At 45.6% G+C, this 24,760-nt stretch overlaps 7 protein-coding genes across 7 annotated transcripts; 3 read left to right on the top strand and 4 right to left on the bottom strand.

Moving 5' to 3' along the window:
- Positions 1-591: 591 nt before the first annotated feature.
- JR316_0001457 (uncharacterized protein) lies at positions 592-2,292 on the bottom strand (the record flags this gene model as incomplete). The annotated part of the gene is made up of 7 exons (XM_047887261.1): positions 592-898; positions 964-1,307; positions 1,388-1,619; positions 1,680-1,757; positions 1,814-1,865; positions 1,917-2,031; positions 2,227-2,292. The coding sequence occupies 7 exons, from the start codon at positions 2,290-2,292 to the stop codon at positions 592-594; spliced, it is 1,194 nt and encodes a 397-aa protein (XP_047755007.1).
- Positions 2,293-4,423: 2,131 nt separating this feature from the next.
- JR316_0001456 (uncharacterized protein) lies at positions 4,424-5,428 on the top strand (the record flags this gene model as incomplete). Its single annotated transcript, XM_047887260.1, has 6 exons — positions 4,424-4,448; positions 4,507-4,552; positions 4,609-4,723; positions 4,792-5,034; positions 5,094-5,251; positions 5,302-5,428. The coding sequence occupies 6 exons, from the start codon at positions 4,424-4,426 to the stop codon at positions 5,426-5,428; spliced, it is 714 nt and encodes a 237-aa protein (XP_047755006.1).
- A 2,253-nt stretch (positions 5,429-7,681) lies between these two features.
- Positions 7,682-9,363, bottom strand: JR316_0001455 (O-methyltransferase gedA; the record flags this gene model as incomplete). The annotated part of the gene is made up of 8 exons (XM_047887259.1): positions 7,682-7,785; positions 7,859-8,039; positions 8,101-8,259; positions 8,316-8,464; positions 8,516-8,727; positions 8,782-8,938; positions 8,993-9,127; positions 9,192-9,363. 8 exons carry the CDS (start codon positions 9,361-9,363, stop codon positions 7,682-7,684), a joined length of 1,269 nt encoding a protein of 422 aa, XP_047755005.1.
- A 790-nt stretch (positions 9,364-10,153) lies between these two features.
- Positions 10,154-14,585, top strand: JR316_0001454 (putative NRPS-like protein biosynthetic cluster; the record flags this gene model as incomplete). Its single annotated transcript, XM_047887258.1, has 9 exons — positions 10,154-10,409; positions 10,466-10,916; positions 10,973-11,285; positions 11,339-12,744; positions 12,799-13,031; positions 13,081-13,637; positions 13,691-13,775; positions 13,832-14,209; positions 14,263-14,585. The coding sequence occupies 9 exons, from the start codon at positions 10,154-10,156 to the stop codon at positions 14,583-14,585; spliced, it is 4,002 nt and encodes a 1,333-aa protein (XP_047755004.1).
- Positions 14,586-17,937: 3,352 nt separating this feature from the next.
- On the bottom strand, positions 17,938-18,963 carry JR316_0001453 (uncharacterized protein; the record flags this gene model as incomplete). Its single annotated transcript, XM_047887257.1, has 4 exons — positions 17,938-18,151; positions 18,211-18,554; positions 18,605-18,836; positions 18,893-18,963. The coding sequence occupies 4 exons, from the start codon at positions 18,961-18,963 to the stop codon at positions 17,938-17,940; spliced, it is 861 nt and encodes a 286-aa protein (XP_047755003.1).
- A 1,288-nt stretch (positions 18,964-20,251) lies between these two features.
- Positions 20,252-22,359, top strand: JR316_0001452 (Flavin-dependent monooxygenase; the record flags this gene model as incomplete). Its single annotated transcript, XM_047887256.1, has 9 exons — positions 20,252-20,272; positions 20,334-20,615; positions 20,670-20,993; positions 21,049-21,083; positions 21,148-21,327; positions 21,381-21,436; positions 21,491-21,517; positions 21,568-21,602; positions 21,658-22,359. 9 exons carry the CDS (start codon positions 20,252-20,254, stop codon positions 22,357-22,359), a joined length of 1,662 nt encoding a protein of 553 aa, XP_047755002.1.
- Positions 22,360-22,745: 386 nt separating this feature from the next.
- Positions 22,746-24,382, bottom strand: JR316_0001451 (O-methyltransferase gedA; the record flags this gene model as incomplete). The annotated part of the gene is made up of 8 exons (XM_047887255.1): positions 22,746-22,836; positions 22,894-23,075; positions 23,128-23,286; positions 23,340-23,488; positions 23,536-23,747; positions 23,798-23,954; positions 24,010-24,144; positions 24,211-24,382. The coding sequence occupies 8 exons, from the start codon at positions 24,380-24,382 to the stop codon at positions 22,746-22,748; spliced, it is 1,257 nt and encodes a 418-aa protein (XP_047755001.1).
- Between the last annotated feature and the right edge of the window lie 378 nt (positions 24,383-24,760).

Genomic DNA, 24,760 nt, shown 5'->3' with positions numbered 1-24,760 from the left:
AAGAATTCTCCGAAGCACTTCCAAGTTCCAGGACGTAATTTCACGAAATATATTCATTCGCATGATGATTATCCGCGTACTATGTAGTATGACAAAGGATGATGATGTACTGGGGAGACAGATGGAGTAAGCACAACAAGAAAAACACTAATAGTAGGGGTTTTATGTGTTAAGTATGTACAAGACATGAAAAAAGAACGAAAGTATTGTTGAATCCAGTCAGGCTGCGATTTGTTAACTGTTCCATTGCGTTCCATCGTAACTTTTTGAATAGGTAGTAAGGTAAAAAGAGCCACAAACCATCATCAGCGCCCCGCCCAAAAAGAGAATGACAAGATTGAGAGAGACAGAAACCGAGGGGTCCAAAAAAGGCGACGGGAGGGGGTGCATGAGGTAGAATAGAAATTGTTCGTAATGTATAGCAAGATCGAGGGGAACAAGGGTCGTGAATCATGAGAGTTTAATAAATTAGATGGATGATGGACAGTGAAGAAAATGTGAAATGCGACATCAGCCACCACCACCACCACGGGGGGCAAGGCGATGCCGCCAAGAGGATTTGAACATCCGGGTGAAGGTAGAGCAGAGCCCTCACAGGCTGTCGCGGTTTATGTTCCGGTAGTCGTTGTTGACTTTAGTTGGACCCTGCCAGTGGTCACCATCGCTGAAGGACGACTGGTGCTGGTGCACAGACACTGTGTTCTTCATTGAGCCGAGCGGGATTGCGTCGGAGGGACCGGGCTTGCGGATGCGGATGCTCTCGTCGACGCCGTTGCTGTTCTTCAGGCGGATGGTGTCCTCCACAGCAGACCTCGTTGTACCGCTGCTGTGTGTCGGGATGGAGCCCGAGAGTTCACCGTTGATCTTCTTGTTGTACATTCGAAGATTTATGTATACACTAACCGGGACGAGAATAGGTCAGTAAAATTAATAACAAAAGCCAAATAGATCAAGAAAACGTACCGAGCTCCCATGGCTGCGGTTAACAGCGTTGGGAAGGGGAGCGCGACGGGCTTGATGTCGTCGTGCTCTGGGCCTAGACTGTTGATAACCAATGCAGCAATATTGGTCGCAGTCACAATTACGAAATACAGAACATTGTCGCCTCGAATCTGACTGCCGATAGAATACGCTTTGATCCTGTCTCCGCGCAGCTTAACGAGAGTGAGAACGAGGACGACAACGTCGTACAACACCGACGACGCGAAAGGAAGGGGTTGCCACGAAGGGACAGGGTGGAGAATACAATTAGACCCGAAATTGGTAGGGGGGCCCTGAGATGCACGGAGCTGCGAGCCTGCTGCAATCTGTCGTAAACGAGTGATTAGAAATCTTGTATCAGGCGGGCAGCCCTGTAAGCGAAAACGGCGAAATGGAAAAAACGTACCCATGAAGCGACTGTAAACACCCACAGGAACGAAACACCACCTACGACGAATTTGTTGAAGCGCCAGATTGCAAACACTCGGTATGCAAAGATAACACCTGCAGAACCCGTAACGAGAATGACGCCAACTTGGCTAACCGAGGCGGTGACTTGGCAGTGGTCATTCTGTATTGAAGTAAAGAACAGGCCGGGGAACAGCGCGAGGATTCCGGCGTAGCGCAGCACCATGAACCTAGTCCCGATTCCGTCGTGAGATTGATAATCAAAAGTAATTGAAAGAGAATCCACATACGCCCAGGTTGCAGGTGCTTTCCATTGCTTTCTGTCCTTGTCGCGGTAGAGCTCTCGCTCTGTAGGGATCATTGAGACGCTGCATCAAGGATGAGTTGACAGAATCAAATACTGATTTACTGAATCAGCACTCACAAATCCCAGATAATGATTCCAACTGCGACCGCCATAGCAATAGCCAGATTTACTGCATAGAGCGTAAACATAGCGCGACAGTATTAAAATCTTGTACACTCACCGACTACTTTTTGGAGGGCCAGGAATTGATCCACAGTCATCCCAGGAGGGAGAGGGACAGTGATGGATCCAGGCTGGGCCGCAGGAGGAGGAGGAGGAGCGTCGGACATAGCGCGCTGGGTAATCGAGGAAAGGTAGGATGGCAAAGAAATTTCAAGATTACGGGGCTTACCTATTTAAAGAGAAGTCCAGGTTGGTATGTCATTCCCAAAAATGATGGGGCCGATATAGTCGATCGCGCCGTTGTAATCTCTATCAAGTTCTATTCTCGGAGCGTGTTACACACAATTTGAAGCCCGGTGTCTACGCACCTTAAGTTCATGTCCGTATTTCCGGGCCAACGTCCGATAGAAATTGAGACTGGCGCCACATAGCATTGCGAGAATTTTACCGCATCGCATGAAATGAACTGTCACTGGTGTCTGGAGCACCGTATTCCTGTCTTTCGTTTTATTTCAGTGAAGCTTGAAGCCTGAAGCTTCAACTCACCGAATGATATAGCGATCCATCAATCTCGTGCTACGGTCCGCTATATCGACCGTGATTAGATGCAAGCACGAGCTACGCGAGAGTGCGACGGGACGCCAAAGATACAAGACGAGCAAGTACATACGGTATAGCGCCCGTGCGGCGTGGAGTAACCTCCAGAGTTACAGTATGAGGCGGCAGTAAGACGTTCCCCCCTGAAACTCAGAAGCAACTTCGTTCACGGGTTCTGGGCCACTTGGACAAATTTAAGCTTGAAAACGCCCACGCCCTCCGACGCCATGCGGCTATGCTATCAGTCTGTACCGTAAAGGGCAGCTTTCTGATCAGCGTTGGAATCAACCCGACTTGATTGTTTGAGAGGAACCCCTATAGGCTCCTAGATGAATTGTAAGTGTACGTCCATTGAGACTATCTCTGCGAAAGCGCGATTGGCCCAATGTGCCGGAGCTGTCATGAGAACATCGTGTTTTAGCCTTTTCTTCCATTTGTTCATGCATTTCTTGGAATCGGCTTGGGATGCGGCAGAAAGTCGGATGGAGCATACGCGCTTTGAATGAAGCCAGCTCCCAACACGTGGCACGTGCCGAAAAGTTTGGTAGACAAGTCACATGTAATAGTGACGGTGACACACTCCTTTTCTCCCACTGGTGCCAAAACATTTGTAGAACACCATCATTGGTCCTCTTGACTTGAATAGTTTGACGTCTAACCTCTCTCCCAATGCTCATTAGTTGCTGTTGACATGGTTTCCTTGACGCTACTAGGTCAAAACGCATCAGTCTATGTTCAAGGCTCACAACTCCACCCTCCCGAATCCCACAGATCGCATCCGAACAGGTTATCGACAGACGGAACACAGACCAAATGATTGATCCGAGCTCGACGGTTGCTCTCGGCAACCACCTTCAAGACTCAAAAAATATTCGAACACTGCTCTTTGAAGAGTCAGAGAACATCAAATATTGCACTTCTTCTGCTTCTATCAAAGCCAAAAAGTGGGGTTATCTTTACACATTCGCTAATGGGCCTGATCTCAGTCAGTACAATTCTTGGTACATCACTGATTGTCTACGGGTTCTCGATCGAGGTATACAAAAGCAACTACACTCGAAACACTAGCATCAACAACCATACGAGGGACTTTGATCTATTTGATGCAGGTCTCGATACTTGCTACGAATGCCTCCGTCGAGCTGAGCATTAACCACGAGTTTCCATTTCTAAAAGCGTTGATGGAAATGCATACGGTGCAATTCTTTCCGTCTGTTACTAAAATTATCACTACCTCGGTGATAAGGCTCGCAGATTCCACTAGCAAGAGAACACTACAGATAGGAGTGACTATAGGGACTGGTACGACTCACAGATGTCTGAACACGACAGCTTCAGTGATACTGATGCAGGAAAGCGTTGTATTCATAGCACATATTAAACTATATACATTCTCCAATTCTCCCAGGACCCAGACTCTAATTTGCACGATCCGTATGATATGCTGTACAAAGCGCTACGTTGAGTATCAGTCAGTAATAACAAAGAAGCCACTCCAACTTTCAAATTAAAGACGTCGTTTTTCGACTGATTGCTCATTCTGATGGTTTTCCTGAGCATACCTGAATTACAACTTGTTCGAAGACTCATACTTACTCAAAAAGTTGGCATTTCCTTTTTGACGTCTGGCGTCGCGCCGGCCGACGGGAGGTTCTAGTATGGAGGTATTGTTCGCCGGCGACCACGCCGGCACAAGTCTAGTGTAAATCTGGACTGATGCGTACCCTACCTAGCCAACGACAAGGTGTCTTTTACAAATTCAAGGGGCCTGCACGAGTTTCAGATCACGATCAAAGGGCCAAAAATATCATAGCGTAAACGAGCTTCTTAATGATTCGTTAGCTCTCTTCCTCCACCTGAACGTTCTTTAGAACTTTCTTGGGCGTCTGCTTGGTCACGATCTGTATATATACCCCAGCGTACTGGACGAGATAGACGTCTGCCTCCGACTTCCACCACACATCCAATATGCCCGCCCCATACCCTCTCCAAGGTACATACGTTGTTGCTTTCAAAGGGTATTCACTGCTCATAACCTTTTCGAATATCAGATATGCCACCTGGCAAGTTTTCGAACATGTTCGATTACCAGGCCATGTAGGTGGAAGTTCTTTCCATGAATACACTCTGAGAACTCACCCACGGATAATTAGCAATATGGCAGCTGCCCATAACGTCTTTATCCAAGGCATCAATGCTGCTGTTGCGCATGCCCCACATATCACACCTGAGAAGGTGCAACCTTTCATGGTGTTTTGTCTAACAGTGGTACGCCGCGGGTTCAGATCATTTAATGTCCGTTGCTATCATGTTAACTTTCTTCTCTTTATTCTTAGCTGGATACCATTCATCACCATCATAACGTGGAAGAGACATTTTATTTCCCAACTCTTGAAAAAAAGCTCGGTGCCGGCTCACTATCATCGAACGTGGATGAGCACGCGTCGTTTGTTCCTCAACTTGACGCGACTGCGCAGTGGTGCAGGGACGTCCAGGCCGGCAAGGAGCAGTACGACGCAAATGTTTTCCTCGAGAAGATCAACTCGTTTGGGGACCTTATGTACGAGCACTTGGTTCACGTCAGTAACTTTTTTTCTTCTGTCAAAACGCCAATCTAAAATAACATACTTAAATATAGGAACTGCCGACACTGGAGAGCAGTAAAATCAAAGCTGCTTTCACAGAGCAGGAACTCAAAGCGATCGACAAAGACTTCCAGAAGATTGTCTTTGCTGACATTGACTTCCACACCACTCTTCCCATGACCATCGTGTGCATGAACCCTGCTACCCCTTGGTATGTATTATAGTCTCTGATGCGCACTCCCATTCTAAGGGCGAGTCTAGGTTCCCTCCTCTCCCAGCACCCGCCCGATGGGCAGCTCGGTGGTGGTTCTCAAGGAAACACAGTGCTGCATGGCAATTTGGCCCATTAGATTTCTCCGGAAATGTGCGCAAGCAACCTGGTGCATGAGATCCTGCCTGATAAGGTACTGGAGATACCAGGGAGATAGGATATTGGGTGATCGCGCTGGCACTAGGTGGGGATAGCGATCGGAACGTAATGGGCGCGAAAGTATCCCTGTGGGCGCCGGGCGGGGTTGTTCGAATAAGCACTAGACAGTGGGGGTGGCGTGGCAGGGTCTTCTGAGATCCACGTTGTACAGCTTATCATTCTATAGTTCTTGTTTTTATAATGCATTTTTTATGGCAGTTGTATCGCAGTCTTGTTTGAAGAAAGAGGTCCATACTACCTTCGCCTTTTCTAAGTTCTATTTATAGAATTTCCTTGTCCGCTGTCCGACGGTCAACATTCACAGCTCAGGTCTACGCTCAGTGCTCACTTTTCTTTGGAAAACTCAATGATAATGCCCCCGAGGGCCCGAATGCAAGAGAGCACATCTGAATTGCTGTTGAACCAAATATATTTACAAGCTTCGAAGCGGAAGATGATGTCGATGGAAAGTTGAAACTGACCTACTACTGCCCTTTTGCCATGTTGGCTTAATTTCAAGGCAAATGAAATAGCGTATACTCACCGTAATGGTACATATTTATCACGGTAATGGAACCTCTCTCCGTGCCCATCAGAATCCGCCAATAAGTTTCTCCAAGTTGTCATTGCACGCTATTGAGTCTTGACTGCGCATGAAGGAAGAAAAATCCAAACTCCGCTGTCTCACCGTCCATGACAAAGAACATGCTTAAAAAAAACTCCCAACCAAGTTGAACCAACCATCAGGCTATGATAAGGCTCCAACCGTTTAGTTTCCGTTTAAATTTTATTACAAACTAAACGGAAACGGTAATAAACAGTTTACAAACGTTTATAAACGTTTGTAAACAGTAAGCTCGAGGGTGGCTACAAGGGCAGGCGTTCAACAGCGTTCAACGCATCATTTGTCCTAATGCGGCCGATTTGCCAAGGAAGATAATAGTCGGCACCTAATTGGTACAAAAATGGGACCAAAAAAAGAGTGCAAATGAGTTAGTTTGGTGTAAAGAATAAAAGATGAATCATTTGATGTAATACGCACCCAATATTGTCCAAAAAAGAGATATACTTTAGCACAAAAATCTGTTACCGTTTGAACCGTTTATAAACGTTTGTAAACTGTTTAGCAAGGCTCATAAACTAAACGAAACGGTAAATGGTATATACCGTTTACAAACGATAAACAAACGAAACGGTTGGAGCCTTAGGCTATGATTCCCGAACACCGACTGTGTATGACCAAGGAGTTGTATTCTCTCATGTTCTGGCGCGCTCGGAGGATTAGAGGGACCATACGTGGTGCGGCTCTTCACAAATATGGACTTGTCAAAGGGCCTCATCCAAACACGCCGACATAACGGTGAATGTTCGTCCCGTAACAGTTAGTTTTATCGCACGTTCAACTGTTTCTTAATCAAATGATAGTCTTTTAGCGATGTCTACTATTGAAGAAAACGGCGAGGATTTGGTCACGATATATACCCGAGCATTGGGTGGTCTGGCGGGTTTGAATTTTCTTTACGTTTTGCAAGACTTCAAAGCGGCGTCGGAAGGGTAATTTCAGGTTCGCGTTTTTTGTCGAAGACTTCATTTCACGGTTATCGCGGTTACTGGGATGTCGCGCCATGGCATGGGCTCCCCGAGTTCTCTCAGCGTTGTCAAATATATGCGCCATATATGACGACCCTGCCAGTGCCCTTCGCCGCAATCTTACTGGGTAATATTTCATGCTTCTGTTGCAAGTGGGATGGTTATGGTTTAGATGCCGATTCAGTCTAACCAAAAGGTTCAATGTGGAATGCATGATTTGGGCTTCGTCACGGCAATTCAACCCATTATCGCGATTACCTGACGTATTGGCGATACCTATCAACAGTTGTTTCACCAAATTCAACTCTCCCCTATCCTTCAAATTTAATTATTCAATACGCGACGATTCCAACCGCTTGATACCGGAAGCCGATGCGGCGCGTAATTAAAGTCAGTCAAGGCGCGTCCATCTGACCGCGTCGAGGTTCCGTGTGGGCAACACGGGCATCGCACTTTATACTCCACCTACAAAGCAACATAAGGCAACATATCGACGTGTCGGGCTAAATAGCAGTCAACGCCAATGGTCTTGACTCCTCTCGGGTCATGTTCGTTTCCCATTTCGGGGGCCGATGGGGTTTTTATTATTTTAATGGGATTGAAGATCATATGAAGTACTGTACAGGCGACATAACAGGTCATTTAAAGTGGCGTCGGCTTCAATTCAACAATCAGATCTACGCCCCTGACTGCGGTGACATTCTCGACAATGAACCCTGCTTGAGCGATAAGCTTGCGGAATTGGACTGGGGAAAGGCGCGAGACACGAGCGGGGCGATCAGCATCTTGTTGCAGTGAATGTGGAAAGGACAGACATACCTTCTGTGCGTGTCACGCCGCCGCTCAAGGAAAGCAGCTGTAATGAAGTCGTTCTCGTGAAACGCGACGAGGTCTCAGTTAGCATCATCTCGACGAGGAGAAGTCTAGGCGGTGGGGTCGACGTGGTTGGCGGCGGTGATCCGAGCATAGCGTTCCGAACGTGTGTAAGGATGGTGACGACCTGTGGATGTGTGTATGTTGTAAACTGTGTCCCCTCACGCGGAGCAAGGAGAATCACATACCTGGTCATCGTTCCAATCGTGCAGGACATGACGGATCACGTAGGTGCCTGCGCCTTCAGCGGGGGTGGGGATCTTACTGTCGGCGGGAGAGGACTGCATGAAATCGCCTGCGATAAACGACACACGTTCCTGCATCCACTGTGGCTTTCCGCTCCATACCTGACATTCGGGAACTAGTGTTCAGAAAATCGCAGAAAAATACCCGAAACACTTACTTTCTTCGCGTGTTCCACTGTCTTTTCGATATCAAAAATCTTGAAGGTCAAGTCTCTGTTTTTGGGAGCAGAAAGCACTACTCCTTCAAAGGATCCGATGCCCCCTCCAATATCGATAATTGGCGTCGCGAGCTTCTCCCAGGAATAATCTACACCCTACCGTTACAACCAGTACGCAAAGCAAAAAGTTACGGACATACCTTCGCCTATCTCTCCATTAGCCATTCCGTGAAGTTGGACCATTGCCTTTGCAGTCCTCTTTCCTCGCCATTCATTCCCTGGAGAGGACATCCACTGGAATACGCTGCCATCGAAACCGAACGCAATGTTGGCTGCTGTTTTTGAGCTTTCCTTTCCTTTCCCTGTGGCAGCTTCCAATAGACGAGTGGTGGACTTCGCTCCATCGTCTGCACTTCAGGATTCTCAACAACCTTAGTAGGAAGGTTATATTAAGCTGCATGCTTACGCCAGGCCGACTGCATCCTTCATGCTTTTTCCATCTTTGGCGTGTGTGGTTTCTGAAAGGAGAATGTTGCTGAATTCGTTATTGGCGTACACCTGAGAGCCGAAGCCCCCAACTTCAACGAAATAGCCGTGATACGCAAGCGAGCTCAACATAACACCTGTCGAATGAGAACGCCATGAGAAACATACTGAAAGCAGTTATAGATACTCACTAAGGTATTGCTCATCTGCCTTGACTTTCTTACTGAGTTCTGTCAAGCTCAGCTGACCATTTGGAGATTCAGCGATGTGGTCTGCTACGTTCAGAGACGTGATAACGTTCAAAGCGGAGGACTCTTGACATGATTCTATACAGAATCATTGTTGGCAACAATCAGCGCCTATCAGTTGTGATGCTCTGTGCTATCGTACCAGCTAAGATGGCCGTATACTCTTCAGGGCCTTGGACAGATCGCAAAAGTGCAAGACAAAGATCGGAGATTTTGTGCTTTGCCTTGTACACTTCGAACGGGTCGGTAACCTCGCCGGAAAACGTGGAAACAACAAGTTTCTGAAGATCGTTTACGAGGTCGATGGGAGACATTGTGGTGGGTGGAAATCAAAAGAATTTTTTGATATCAAGGGTGCAATTTCAATAGGGAATTACTAAACTAACATCAAAGGCTGGTCATTGCACCTACGACTCGCTGCATATCCGCAATATTCATATCCGAATTGAGGTGATAAAATCAATATCGTGTACTTGGAAAACCCAGGCACAACGTATACTTGCATTCGGGCGCCCTCTCTGTCAGCGCTTGTGTTGAGCAAATAAGTCAGCACGTTCCCAAGCTGTGTCGGGCCCGACTCAACTGAGCCTATCTGGCGACACAATCGATCATGGTGAGGGTCCTTGGGAAAAATATGCGGATGTTGTAGGCAATGCACCAATGTAACATTTGATGCAGCTTAAGCGCGGCCAAATCGGATTACCGACTGCCGTCCCCCCAGCCGAACCCATCAATACGATCGTGCACATAAATTTGCTTGCAAAACGTCTACAAATTGGGTAACTGTGAACCGTTTCCAGCTGTTTCCGTGTTTGAGATGGTGTTTGATGTTGATTTGAATTAGGTCGCAAATCGCGCGTACGGTACTCTCAAGACTTTTTTACGACTTCCCATCCTTTTCCATCTCGCCCACATGTATTTTGGGACATCAGGGCGGCTGGCCAGGGCGTACAGGGTCCGCTCAGCTTTCACTCATCACTGCCAGATAAGATTTTCTGGTCGTCATCAAAGAAAAGTAACCGATCCGTTTGATGAATCATTTAAAGCCCTCGCGTTTTAAAAGAATGAACCTCAGACCGCGACTCTGCTTTTGCAGCTCCAAACATGGAATCAACAGGGCCCACAACTATTACTGAGCTTCTCGCTCTCCGCGCCAAAACATCCTCCAGTACCATTAATTTTCTTGGCGAATCTGGAGATGTTACATGCTCCTACACCTTTCAACAACTCGTTGACTCTGCCCAGCGCATTGCGAGGGCACTACTTTCTTCAGGCCTTCGAGGCGGTGGTAAAGACATCGTCGTTTCCAAGTTCGACGACCAACGGTTGCACATCCTCGTGTTCTGGGGATGCGCTTTCGGTAAGTCCTGTCTTTGTCTGCTCTAGTCCCAACTTAAGGAGTATACACGACTGCAGCTGGCATCCCATACTGCCCTCTGCCTCCATTCCACCCTGATGAAAGTCGTCAATCCCTCCTTCTCAATCATCTCCAGAATCTCTTCGGAAGTCCCACCTTTATCTCTGATGCTGCCGCTCTCGAAGTTGTCCAGAGGCTGGTTCCGGAGTCTCGTACCATTGACGTCGAGCTTATTCTAAATATGACATCCTTCGACGCGTCTCTCGACGCCCAGATATATCCTACCCGCACTTCATCAGCCAACGAGATAGTTGCACTTATGCTTACATCTGGATCCACTGGGAACTCCAAGGGTGTGATGCTACCACATTCTATGGTTCTGGCTGCCATCAGAGGGAAGGCCTTGAAACACGGTACCAAGGACAGCGACATCTTCCTCAACTGGATTAATTTCGACCATGTCGCCAATGTCACGGAAGCCCACCTGCACGCCATCTGGGCGGGCGCATCGTAAGCGATATCTTGTAGATGGTTTTATATGATATGACTAACGTATCAATTCATAGTCAATATCAAGTCAACCCTTCCGCGATCATTCGCAAGCCAAGAAACCTTCTTGACTGGTGTTCCAGGTACCACGTCACTCACACTTTCAGTCCAAACTTTCTGTTAGCCCAAATCTGCCGCGATGCTACTCTTAGTGCTGCCTCTATAGAGTCAGCTGGGCAGCCAGGCCCAGACCTATCAGCGCTCAGGGTTATGGTAACTGGAGGAGAGGCCAATCCTGTTACCACCGCTGTCGAATTCAGCGATATCATTGAACGCTTCGGTGCCCCTCGAACAACTCTGAGGGCCGCGTTTGGGATGACTGAAACTGGCGTACGTTTCTTCTATATTTATTTCCTTTGAAACAATACTGACAGTCATCGCAGGCCGGTATTATCTACAACAACCTTCCGATTTTGAAGAACGTTGCTGACTACAAAGGCGCAACATATCTTTCCATCGGAACCTCTCATGTCGGCGGCAACGTTCGGGTTATGGACCCGGTTACATCGCTTCCCTGTCCTCAGGGAGTGGTTGGCCAACTTCAGATGTCCGGGCCTGCTATTTTCACGCAGTACTACTCCAATCCAACGGCTACTAATGAATCGTTCACATCGGATGGATGGTTTATCACTGGAGATTTGGCACTCATCGACGATGATGGGAACGTTCACATGCTCGGCCGACACAAGGATGTTATCAACGTCAACGGAGTTAAACACCCATGCGTGGACATCGAACACTACATCGCCGACTCAAATATCGACAACGTGGAAATTTCGTGTATCTTCGCATGCGCTCTTAGGCTACCGGGAGCGGATACCGAGACGTATACAATCTTCTACCAACATAACGGCGTTTCTATCGAGGAAGACACTATCACCTCGTTGACAGACGAACAACTTGAGTCTGTTCTTGATACCAATCAACGCATTCGAAATCTATGCGCTGCATTCTGTTCTCAAGCTCCACATGTCATTCTACCTCTCCCTCGAAACTTCTTCTTCAAGACTGCTTTGGGCAAGGTATCTCGTATCACGCTAGCCAAGGCGTACGGTGACAACAAATTTGCCGTCATCGAAAAGCGTATCGGTGAAGCTTCAGCTAGACGACAGGAAGCACGTGCCGCATCATCTGCTCCTCAATCTGAGTTGGAAAAGGTTGTTTGCGAAGGCGTTTCGATTGTCTTTGAGGTCGAACTGGAAACTGTCAATCTGTCCCAAAATATCTTTGATATGGGCGCTTCTTCCATGCATCTCATACGTCTCAAGACGTTCCTACAGGACCATTTTGGTATCGTTAATATTCCTACTATCGAACTCCTACAACGTCCTATCGTCTCTGAGATTTCTACCTACGTTCAGCAATTGGTTAACCAAGGCAATGATCATCAAGCCCCGTACAACCCTCTTCTTTGCCTGAACCCTCAGGGCTCAAAGCCACCCATTTACCTTGTTCACCCTGGTGTCGGGGAAGTTCTCATCTTCATAAATCTGGCTCGTATCCTCAACGATGATCGACCAGTCTATGCCTTGCGTGCAAGGGGATTCGAAGCCGGGGAGACACCTCCGTCGTCTATGCAAGAGATGGTCGACATATACGCTGATGCCATCGTCAAAAACAATCCCTCAGGCCCGTACTACCTTGCAGGATATAGCTTCGGTGCAGGTATCGCGTTTGAAATAGGCAAGCTTTTGGAGAAGAGGGGCAAGGTTGTACCATGGCTCGGTGTGATGAACCTACCGCCTTTTATTCAGTTCCGAGTAAAGGAATTGGTTTGGGTTGAAACACTGTAAGTTGTTACAATCCTTATACGATATGACAGTCGACTAACTGTTTTCATTAGCCTTAATCTCTCAATGTTCCTGGCCCTCATCCGGTCAGAAGACTTCGAGCACTTCAAAACTGCTCTTCTTCTTCAGAATCCTGGTGGTGACTCAGACTTGGAACCTGCCAACTCAAGGCAACTGATTGAGTGGACCTTTGCGCACTGCAACCAGGAAAGGTTGGCAGAGCTCAACATGCCCATCGAGTACTTCCATCGCTGGGTCAATGTCGCATATGATGTTTCCTTCACGGGTGGGTGATTACTCGCTGAATTTTTTGATACTTTCTTATATTGACGCAGGACGAACGTATGTACCTTCCGGTTGTGTCGAGAGTGCCTTGACCACCGTGTTTTGCGCCATTCCTCTTCCCTCGATGGGAACAAGAGAGGAATATAAGCGTGATCGACTTTCCAAATGGAAAGATTACTCTGGCAAAAACTTCGAGATGATTGACGTCGATGGCGAGCACTATACTATGATTTCAGAAATCCATGTCGAGTCCTTCGCCGCTAAGATGAGGGACGCTCTTCATCGTGCCGAGCTTCTGCAACTTCCTCCTCCCGCTCCTGCACTACCTTCCCGACAGAATTTTGACTCTGTTCCAATCATTGATTTTTCCCTCTCCAGATCAAATCCTACGGACTACTTCAAGCAACTGAAGTTTGCCCTGGAGGATGTAGGATTTGGCATTTTTGTTAACGTACCAGGATTCGAGCAGAGCTTCCAGGACGAAGTTCTCCAGCTCGCTGCGCAATTCTTCCAACAACCAGAAGAATGGAAGGCCTCTCTTGCTACTGATAATTCTCCCTCTCTGCGCGGACATTTCCGATGTGATAAGATTGAGGGACCTCATAAGGTTGTATTCGATATCACTCGTTCATTTTTCATACTTCTCATATTGTGTTCCAGGCTTATGCTGAGGCCTATCGCTTCGGCGCTGAGCGACCAGCACACGACAGTCCAGATGTGCCTTTCTGGCTCCGCATTCACGAGGGTATGTGTTTTTCAAAACCGAAGTTTAGTTTAGTCAGTCACTAAAAATATATTCAGGTCCAAATCAATGGCCCAAGGACGCTGATCTTCCTGGCTTCCGTGCGAAACTTGAAGCCCTCTTCGAGCGCTATCGTGTTCTAAATGTGGATCTAAACAAGCACATTGCTGCCTTATTGGAAGTACCCTACTCTGTCATTGACGACTATTTCCCTTCCCCACATGAATTTAATGCCGCTCTTTGGCACTATCTACCCCTCACGCCGGAGATGAAAGCTTCGGAACGCGAGGGCTTTGTCAACGGAATGCACGAGCATCGCGATCCTTCCACGTTCCTGACGTGCTTGATACAATCAAGGCCGGGTCTTCAGGTTCAAAATCATAGTGGTCAATGGATTGATATACCGATGGTCGAAGGAGGCGTTGTGTGCAACGTTGGTATGTATGGAAGTTTTTGGTGTTTCAATCTTGTGCTGATCAAATTCTTCAAGGAATGCAATTTATGCGCCTTACTGGTGGGAAGCTCGTTGCCACCACTCATCGAGTAAATACGCTCAAGATTGATAACGACCGCTACACTATTCCCTACGTTCTCACAACCAAACTGGAGAAGCCTGTCGTTCCCTTGCCTCAGTTTGACAACCCATCCTTGGTCAAGGTTCACGTTGCTCCGAACAGCAAGGTTCAAGCCCTCATGGCCATAGAGGATCCTTTAATACGTAGCGGATATGCCAGACTGAGCTTGTTTCCGGCTGCAGCACAGAAGATGTATCCTAAAGAATGGGAGGAGGCAAAGAAGTTGGGAATTGTTTAACTTATGAGATGCAACAATCTGTATAATATTAAATGTAACTTTAATTCCACTTGTATCCGACATCATATTGTGACACTTTCGCCAATAAAGCGCGCAGTGTTTCTCTGCAGTAATTGCGCCATGCGCGTTGAGGCTCTTGTCTATGTTTGCGAGATCGGAGAGAAAGACGCGCCTGCCATAGCTACACGGCGGGCAAAAGTGCTGACTAGTCAGCCCTGGTGTTGGTCTGACCAGTTACATGACGGGTTCGTGACGGGTTCCGTGACGAATCAACTGACCAGTCCATTGACCAGTCAGAATATGTCACACAGACGTTGTCACACTAGTTAGTACTTATTGGTGAATGGGTTCTGGTTAGTATTGGTAAATGAGTTTATCGAAATAAGATTGAATGGTAACTGCGCGAAATAAATCGTTCAGCGTGACAACATCTTTGTGACCTCTTCTGACTAGTCAACACGTCGGGATTTTCCGAATGTAAAACTAACTTGTACGGAAGACTCGTATCTTGCACAGATAGTCCAAGTAGAACTCCAAGTAGAAATTTCTCTTACATTTTGAATAAAAGATGAACTTTAAAGTTGTCTTATACATTAAGTACCAGATCAAGGTGTCAGAATGAACTCCAGTTTGAGTGTAAATCAAACTGTAAGAGAACTGGAAGAAAAAATACGAGAAGTTTTTCCAGTTAAACTGGAAGACACGCTGCAAGGTTATTAGTCAGATGATGTAGCGTAATTACCTACCCGATTTAGCTGGAAATCAGTCTTATATTTTGATTTTGGCCCTGATATTAACATATAACACGTCGGGATATTCAGAATATGAAGTTCCCACGAAGTGGGTAATCGAACGTTACAAAATATTTGAAATATAATAAGGTTTTAAATGATGCAACACACTTTAAATACAAAAGAAATACATATGTTAACTAAGATTGTAGTTACATGGCAACATCCAAATCTTTAAAGAATGTTGTGATAAATTTTATACATAAAGTACATTTCAAGAATGACTTGTATATTAAATCTGAATCATCCTCTTTGAGACCAAGATATTTTATATCAAAGTTGTCCTTGAAAGGAACTTTGTATTTTAAATCCATTGTAACTTTTGAATGCCTCATGAATGTCGAAAAAAATTTAAAGTACAAAGGTCCTTTGTGGGCTCACTTAGACATAGCATGTTTTGCACCATCTGTTGTTCATAGACATTTGAAATACAATACTCCCTTACATGCTGCCACATATATTGAGTTTGTTACTACTTACAAAGGTCCTTTATATTTTAAATATACAGGAACCTAATATCAGTACTTTGTATGTTATAACATATCTCAAATATGTTGTTCCAATATATTCTGCGCCCGCTCATTGCCCATTGAGTGCCCAACAGTCGCCCACTATAACAGCCACTGCGTGCCCACCTAGATCTCTTTTGCGGGCATTGAACATGTTTATAGAATTGATGCCTGCAAAATGGTGTTCAATGCCAGATGTAGGTGGGCACGCAGTGGCTGTTATAGTGGGCGACTGTTGGGCACTCAATGGGCAATGAGCGGGCGCAGAATATATTGGAACAACATATTTGAGATATGTTATAACATACAAAGTACTGATATTAGGTTCCTGTATATTTAAAATATAAAGGACCTTTGTAAGTAGTAACAAACTCAATATATGTGGCAGCATGTAAGGGAGTATTGTATTTCAAATGTCTATGAACAACAGATGGTGCAAAACATGCTATGTCTAAGTGAGCCCACAAAGGACCTTTGTACTTTAAATTTTTTTCGACATTCACGAGGCATTCAAAAGTTACAATGGATTTAAAATACAAAGTTCCTTTCAAGGACAACTTTGATATAAAATATCTTGGTCTCAAAGAGGATGATTCAGATTTAATATACAAGTCATTCTTGAAATGTACTTTATGTATAAAATTTATCACAACATTCTTTAAAGATTTGGATGTTGCCATGTAACTACAATCTTAGTTAACATATGTATTTCTTTTGTATTTAAAGTGTGTTGCATCATTTAAAACCTTATTATATTTCAAATATTTTGTAATGTTCGATTACCCACTTCGTGGAAACTTCATATTCTGAATATCCCGACGTGTTATATGTTAATATCAGGGCCAAAATCAAAATATAAGACTGATTTCCAGCTAAATCGGGTAGGTAATTACGCTACATCATCTGACTAATAACCTTGCAGCGTGTCTTCCAGTTTAACTGGAAAAACTTCTCGTATTTTTTCTTCCAGTTCTCTTACAGTTTGATTTACACTCAAACTGGAGTTCATTCTGACACCTTGATCTGGTACTTAATGTATAAGACAACTTTAAAGTTCATCTTTTATTCAAAATGTAAGAGAAATTTCTAATTGGAGTTACTTGGACTATCTGTGCAAGATACGAGTCTTCCGTACAAGTTAGTTTTACATTCGGAAAATCCCGACGTGCAATGGATTGGTCAATTGATTCGTCACGGAACCCGTCACGAACCCGTCACGTAACTGGTCAGACCAACACCCGGGCTGACTAGTCAGCACTTTTGCCCGCCGTGCTAGCAGCCTACCACAGGGCACGTGATACAATCGAATCAATTTTCGAACCCCGATTCGGACAGTTCCAGCCGTAAACGGCAAGCATCCTTTCAAGTTGCTTCTTGCGGAACACCGAGCGTTGTGGAAAAAGGTAAAGTCTACTCCATTCAAATTTATAAACTAATCGCTCATCATATGGACGCCAGGACCTGGACAAATTCTATAGATCTTTGGTAATTTTATTGGACGAAGATTCATTCCACCAAGTCAAGCGGCAACTCCCGAATCGGTTGTTCATCAGATTCTGACTTCAAGTTTCTGGATAATGCTGACGCCTCAGCCGTGAAAACATAGTAGCTCCCAGAGAGCATGTAACTTTTTTCTGTGAGCTTGATATCGGGATTTAATGCATCTGTAACGAACGGCGGCTGTCCAGACGGTGAGCTGCGGAATGACGGAGCGCATGGCCTTCGGGACACGGGAATCTTTTAACCGATTCTGAGAGGTTTACGGTTACCTTTAGGCTACATACTCTTCGTCGTTTGGATGTTCAGTTTTGATGCGCCTGTTTGCAAAAAATGATATCATTTTCCCTGGGGGGCAAGACTGGTTAGCAACAACTCACTGGCATTATCGCCTCGTAGCTCCATAATGGCTTCATCTCCCAGGAACTTCCAGATACAAGTTATATCTGACATTGTGCGATAATAAAGCGCAACAAAGATATGATATTACAGTCCTTCCGCTACAAAGTAAAAATAAATAATGACTAAATACAAACGCTACTGGTATACACCAGTTCACAGGCTCTCAGTGGTGACAGTGTGTAGTTTGGTATCGTCCCAGTCCTTTTGCACATGGGTAGACTGAACTACCATGGTAGCACTCCTCATGGAGTTGAGAGGTATTGGTACGTCGTTTGTCTTGAACCGCATGGTGTCGCCCGAAGTGACCTGAGGAAGAGTCGACGTCTCGTGGCGTCTCTTGTTATACAGCCTCAAATTCAAGTAAACGCTATTACGCCAGATATTAGCTTATAAACGGGGATAATTGATGGTACCCCTAAAACATACCGGGTACCCATAGCAGTAGTCATCAGGGTAGGATAGGGAAGAGTGACAGGCTTGATGTTGTCAAATTTAGGGCCAAGACAGTTTATGACCAAAACTACGATGTTGGTGACGGAAAGAATGACGAAGTAAATGATATTGTCCCGCAATATTTGATTTCCAATGGCAGAGCTCTTGATTTTGTCTTCTCTGGTCTTGATTATTGTAAGGAGCAGCACGGTGGTATCGAATAACACGGATGAAGCAAATGGCAGGGGATCCCAATCAGGGACTGGGTGTAACTTGCAGTTAGAGCCAAAAGGTGTCGGAGGACCCTGGGACGCTCGGAGCTGTGAACCAACTGCGATCTGTACCTCCAGTCAGTCATTGGAAATTTTCAATTGATAACGAGACGTACCCAACAGGCAACATTGAAAACATACAAGACCGATACGAGAACCATCACAGTCTTGTTGTAGCGCCAGATGGCGAACACACGATAAGCAAAAATAAGCCCAGCTGATCCGGTGACGAGAACGACTCCAACTTCGCCTAAGGAAGCAGCCACTTGACAGTGCTGATTTTGCAGGGATGTGAAAAAAAGTCCCGGAACAAGAGCGAAAACCCCAGAATAGCGAAGAACCATGAATCTACCCATATTAATTAGTTTAAACTCAAAGTAATAACATGTGCTGAGAACACTTACGCCCATGTTGGAGGAGCTCTCCATAGCTTACTGTCTTTCTCACGGAAAAGTTCACGTTCCGTAGGAATCATAGACAGGCTTGAGTACGAAATGTAAGCTCATCGCTGTCCTATATGTCAGACGAAACGTTCTTACAAGTCCCATACCACTATCGCAACTGCGACAGCCATAGCAATTGCTACATTAACTAAAGGAGTTATGAGCGAGTTAATTCATAGCCGGCATGACAAGGCATACTCACCAATTGTCCCTTGGAGGGCTTGGAACTGTTCAAGCGTAAACCCTGGAGGAAGCGGGATTTGCGCAAAGTTTGGCTGGGGCACGGTTGCATTGGTGGACGACATGCTGATCCTGGGGAGACAAACGGGGCGCTCGAGGCTTATAACAGACGCCCTACCACCTGCAATCCCACAATAGCTACAGAGCCCGTCGCGATTCTAAATTTCTATCCGAGAAGAGAGTATGCAATCACTGACTAATGAATTTATTCTTGAAGATAGTAGTCCCTTCTTCTGGTGCAATCAGATCATCACCAAGGCGGAAGAAGGTCCTAATCTATATCAGGGAAGATTTGCACTATGTACTGAATTTAGTGAGTTGAGGTGTGGGCTCAAATACGGTGCCCGCACGATCCGAACGGTAGTGAAACGCGCCTGATAGCTAAACGTTCCCACTGTATGTACTTCTTCCTCGACAGCAGGTTGACACCGTGCGCCTATGAGAACATGATGTGTCTATAAATGACATGTCTCAAGAATTGATTTCTGAAAGTATTGCCTATTAAGGTTCTCGATATTAAATCGCGTGTGGTCATACAACCATCTATCGCATGTCGAATAGGCCTTTTCTATTTTTTACCGCCTGGGTCCAGCGTCAGGGCAAAGTTCCTGATTCATTGGAAAAACATGTGTCCAAGTATCAGCTGCGATCACAATGGCGTTACGATAGTCGCTGATATCTTCATTGCAACGTTTATCTGGATGTGGAGATATCTATAGCAGGTACCCGAGTTCACAAAATCTAGTGGGCGTTACTGCAACCCATACTGAAGCGCTCACACGTTCAATCTCGACTTCTCAGAAAGTTTTGCTTGGTACATCATAATTGGGTAACAATGATATGCGTAGTGGCTACAGCGACAAGGAGACCGATGGCTATATAGCCCTCTAATTTTATCGTGGTTAGAATTCCTCAGTCATAGCTGTATACTGCTCCTTTTGATATTGACCTCAAATCAAAGATTGAACCATACATTCCAACTCATCTCGGATCCAAAGGTAGGCATGAATCCTTATAGATGGTTTCCAAAATCTTTTGAAAGTTCTAAGTACCCATTTCTTACCCTCTTTCACTAGTGAAATGTCCACCCCAATCCTCATCGTATGTCGCATTGCCTGTGTGCACAGCCTCCAAATTTGTTAACCAATCTTCATCCATTCAGGTTGGTGCAGGCCCTACAGGCCTTACCCTGGCCCTATCGTTAGTTCAGAATGGAGCTTCTGTCCGTGTCGTGGAGAAACGCAGTAGCCCATTCATAGGACAACGTGGAGGAGGTATTATGCCTCGTACCCTCGAATTGCATGGTGTTATTGGAACACTCCCGGACATATTGAAGATAGCCGGACCACCTTTGACAACGGAACTTTACCTGCCACAGGCACGAGAGCCGTCAAAGGTCTTCGATATGGCGCCGTATATTGAGCCTACCGCAGACCGCCCATATGTCAGTACTTCCTCCATATAGCCATCGGGTTACTATAATTGATCCTCCTGCTAGCCGAACCCGGTGATCCTCTGGCAGTCGCGTCACGAAGCGATTCTTCGCGACCACTTGCAGAAAGCGGGTGTCGAGGTCGAATGGGAGACTGAGATGCAAGATTTTGAACAACACCAAGACTGCGTTACAGTCACCCTGAAGAAAAAACTTCAAGGAATTGACGGTGACCACGTCATGGAGACAGTCACTACACCATACCTGTTATCAGCAGAAGGTGCTCACAGTATGGTTAGAAAAAGGCTGAACTTAGGCTTCTATGGTGAAACAACGTCTCAAAGCTATATCATTGGTGATATTGAAGTCCTTGAGGGCTTGAATCGTGACGTATGTTCTTCATAAATAATACTGATGTGATTATTTGATTGATTTCATTTTTCAGAGATGGTTCTTTTGTGGAGAACCAATGACAAAGCAGTGCGTACCTCAGATAACCTTCGCGTGGGTTCTGGAATTGACGAAGAATTTGATACTCGTCTAGGATATCACTTTGCGCAGGAGAAGATTTGACGTCTAAATATATGTACATGCTGTACACTGGAGCTGAAGTCGATCACAAAAAAGTGGCGGCCAGTCGAGAAGCATTGATTGAAGACATATATGAGCTCACTGGAAGGCGCGAGATTAAATTTGGAAATCTTCTATGGATTTCATCATATACGTGAGTTTGGTCAATGCACCCAAGTTTTCACGACATTTAACGCGCGAAAATAGGCCAAATATTCGAACAGTCGAAAAGTACTCCCAGGGTCGATGCTTCGTGGCTGGGGGTAAGTATTATCCATCTTGAAAATAGATGACATTTCACTTATTTGTTGTATTAGATGCTGCGCACATATTTGCATTGAGCGGTATGTTATTCAAAGCAGGTCATCTCACGAATCTCACGAACACGTTACAGGCGCCCAAGGGTTAAATTCTGGAATTCATGACGCAGTCAGTCAGACTTCATAATAGATTCGTTGATTTGAGACTTACTGTCACTCGATAGATAAATTTGGGATGGAAAATGGCGGCAGTCGTCAGGGGATTCGCTCCTCCATCGCTCCTCGATTCCTATGGACCTGAACGATTGCCTGTCATTGCAGAAATGCTCGATAAGACACGTGAAGTCCATGAGAAGACATTTAAGAGCTCCATTGCCGACGAAGACAACGATGCCTGGAACCGTGGAGGAGATTTCGACATGCTTCACATGAACTATAGAGGCAGTTCCCTTGTCATTGACACCATACACACGAAAGGTACACGCTACACCTTCTCCACAGGAATTACAGTACGTGCTGGAGATCGCGCCCCTGATGCTCCCGGTTTGGTCCATCGCAAAGGCACAGGTGGTCCGACAAGCCTATTCAAGATATTTGGGTCGTCCTACCACACAGTGTTAATTTTCTCCAAAGATCAGGCCCTTTCCTCTCTCGTAATCGCTTCACTCCAAGAATATCCTTCGGAATTATTCAAGACTGTTGTGGTTCTGCCAAAAACCCAGTCTAAAGTCGACTTCAACTCTGCACAGACCGATTTTGTGGTAGAGGATAGCAATGAGCATGCTTACGACGCATACGTGGAACAGAACTGCGTCAGAGAGTCGACAATTGTTATAGTGCGACCGGATACCTATATCGGAGCTATGGTCGACAAGGAAGAAGATGTCAGGAGATACTTTTCACAGATATTCAAAGTCACCAAATAAGAGTACATATGTACTGTAGCAGGTCAACTGTAGGTTTACTGCGTCCACATGTTTTCAAGTGTAAAATAGTAGCCTTTCTTATCGCAATTTTTGTAATTTTTGGGAAAGATGGTGAATGAACTTGAAAACGTAAACAGAACAAATTGCAAATACGCGTTGCCTTAGGGCCGGTTCATTAGGTCATCATCAAACGATCACGGCATCCACCGGCGACATGAGGTCCTTCAATTTTTCGTCAATTTTTTGTTCATTGAAATTCAACTTGAAGTCAACAATGGTCAAATCATATATTGTTTTAAATTTACATATGTAACTCATTTCTATTCTGCTGTATGGAATAAAAGAATTGTTTCAAACATATAGGCAACAGTACATTATCTCTTCATTTACAACGATGCTGGACTCAACTCTACCACTAAGTCCACACCCCTGACTTCTGTAACACTGTCGACGGTAAAACCAGCTTCCTTGATGAGCCTTCGGAATTGAACTGATAATGAAATGTCAGCCACCCTGCGTAAAGATGCAGACAACTGTTTTATCTTGCCTTCAGTACGTGTTATACCCCCGTTCAGAGATAGCAATTGCAAGGAAGTAGTTCGAGTAAATCGGGATGAAGTCTCATTGAGCATCATCTCTACAAGCAGAAGCTTTGGTGGTGTAGATGCGGGAGACCCTAGCATCGCGTTGCGTACGTGTTTAAGAATGGTGACCACCTGAGATGTTAGTTTAGATGGGTTTCTTCGGCACACTATTGTAGTCATGTACCTGTGCATCGTCCCAGTCGTGAAGAACGTGGCGAATAACATAGGTCCCTGCTCCTTGTGCCGGAGTAGGAATTTTACTGTCATTGGGTGACGACTTCATGAAATCTCCGGCAATAAAGGACACTTTGTCTTGCATCCATTGTGGTTTACCCGCCCATACCTTTCACAAAGCTGAAATCAGAAAGGTCCAGGTGAAAGTCGCTTTACACGCACCTTTTTGGCATGTTCTACAGTTTTTTCGATATCAAAGATCGTGAAGGTAAGTTCCTTGTTTTTGGGAAGTGCGAGGAGCATTCCCTGGAATGAACCAATACCGCCTCCGATATCGATGATCGGTGTTGCGAGTTTCTCCCATGGGTAATCTGGATGTTGATTAGAGGCTAATCATCGGTAATATATTTTGCTCTACCTTCGCCAATTCCTCCGTTGGCCATGCCGTGAAGTTGAACCATAGCTTTGGCAGTCCTCTTTCCTCGCCATTCGTTACCGGGAGAGGCCATCCATTGGAAGAGGCTTTCGCTGAAGTCGAAAGCAATATTTGCCGCAGTCTTTGCTTCGCCTTTAGCTTTACCCGTTGCAGCGTCTAACAAACGGGTGGTCGCTTTGGCTCCATCATCGGCCCTGAACTCTTATTAGATCTGTAAAATGTGTTGTTAAATGCGAATACTCACGATAGGCCGACGGCGTCCTTCATGCTCTTGCCACCTTTGGCATTTGTTTCTTCCGACAGGAGCAAGCTACTGAAGTCATTGTTGGCGTATACTTGGGAACCGAAGCCGCCGACCTCTTTGAAGTATCCGTGATAAACGAGAGAGCTAAGAACGACACCTGAGGTGATAAAAATAAGTGCTACAAGCGCAATTGAAGCAAAATTAGATAGTACTGAGGTATTTCTCGTCTGCCTTGACTTTCTCGCTCAGTTCCTGCAGGGTCAGTTCTCCATTCGGAGACTCGGCAATGTGATCTGCGACGCCTAAAGACGCGACGACGTTTAACGCAGATGACTCTTGGCAGGATTCTAGACATCGACAGGGATGCATATCAGCATTGGAGCCGCACTTCCAGAGTAGATTCTATTGTTTACCTGCTAAGATTGCTGTGTATTCTTCGGGGCCTTGAACGGCGCGCAAAAGCGATAGACAGAGGTCTGAAATGCTGTGCCTTGCCTTGTACAACTTGAAAGGATCGGTGACGTCCCCAGAGTACGTAGAAGCGACGAGAGTTTGAAGTTCGTTGGCAAGATCGATAGGCGACATTGTGGGTTGGTTAGGGAAGAGTGAAGACAATTCCGCTGCTTTTCTCCATAATATGGTATCGCTCAGATCAGAGTCACACTGATGACTCAGTCATCACATAGAAGAAGCACTCTTGGAACAGTAACATGGGCGCCATTCTTCGCTATCGTAAGATCGTGATTAGGAGAGGTTAACTCATTACTTCATCTACCTGACGAAAATTCGACAGTCATAAACGGCAAGTGAGATTCTGCCGCAGTAAAAACATCACTGTTTCATTCTCATGCTCACTACAAATCAAAGGCAAACTTCACCTGGGGCAAGAAAATCGGTAAGAAAACAACGAGTTGCAGGAGTTTTTCAAATTTGGAGTGGCAACGAAGTATTCATACGAGGCGG

This window comes from Psilocybe cubensis, chromosome 1 (genome assembly GCF_017499595.1).
Source record: "Psilocybe cubensis strain MGC-MH-2018 chromosome 1, whole genome shotgun sequence".
NCBI lineage: Eukaryota > Fungi > Basidiomycota > Agaricomycetes > Agaricales > Agrocybaceae > Psilocybe > Psilocybe cubensis.
This window is presented reverse-complemented; position numbering and strand designations above follow the sequence as displayed.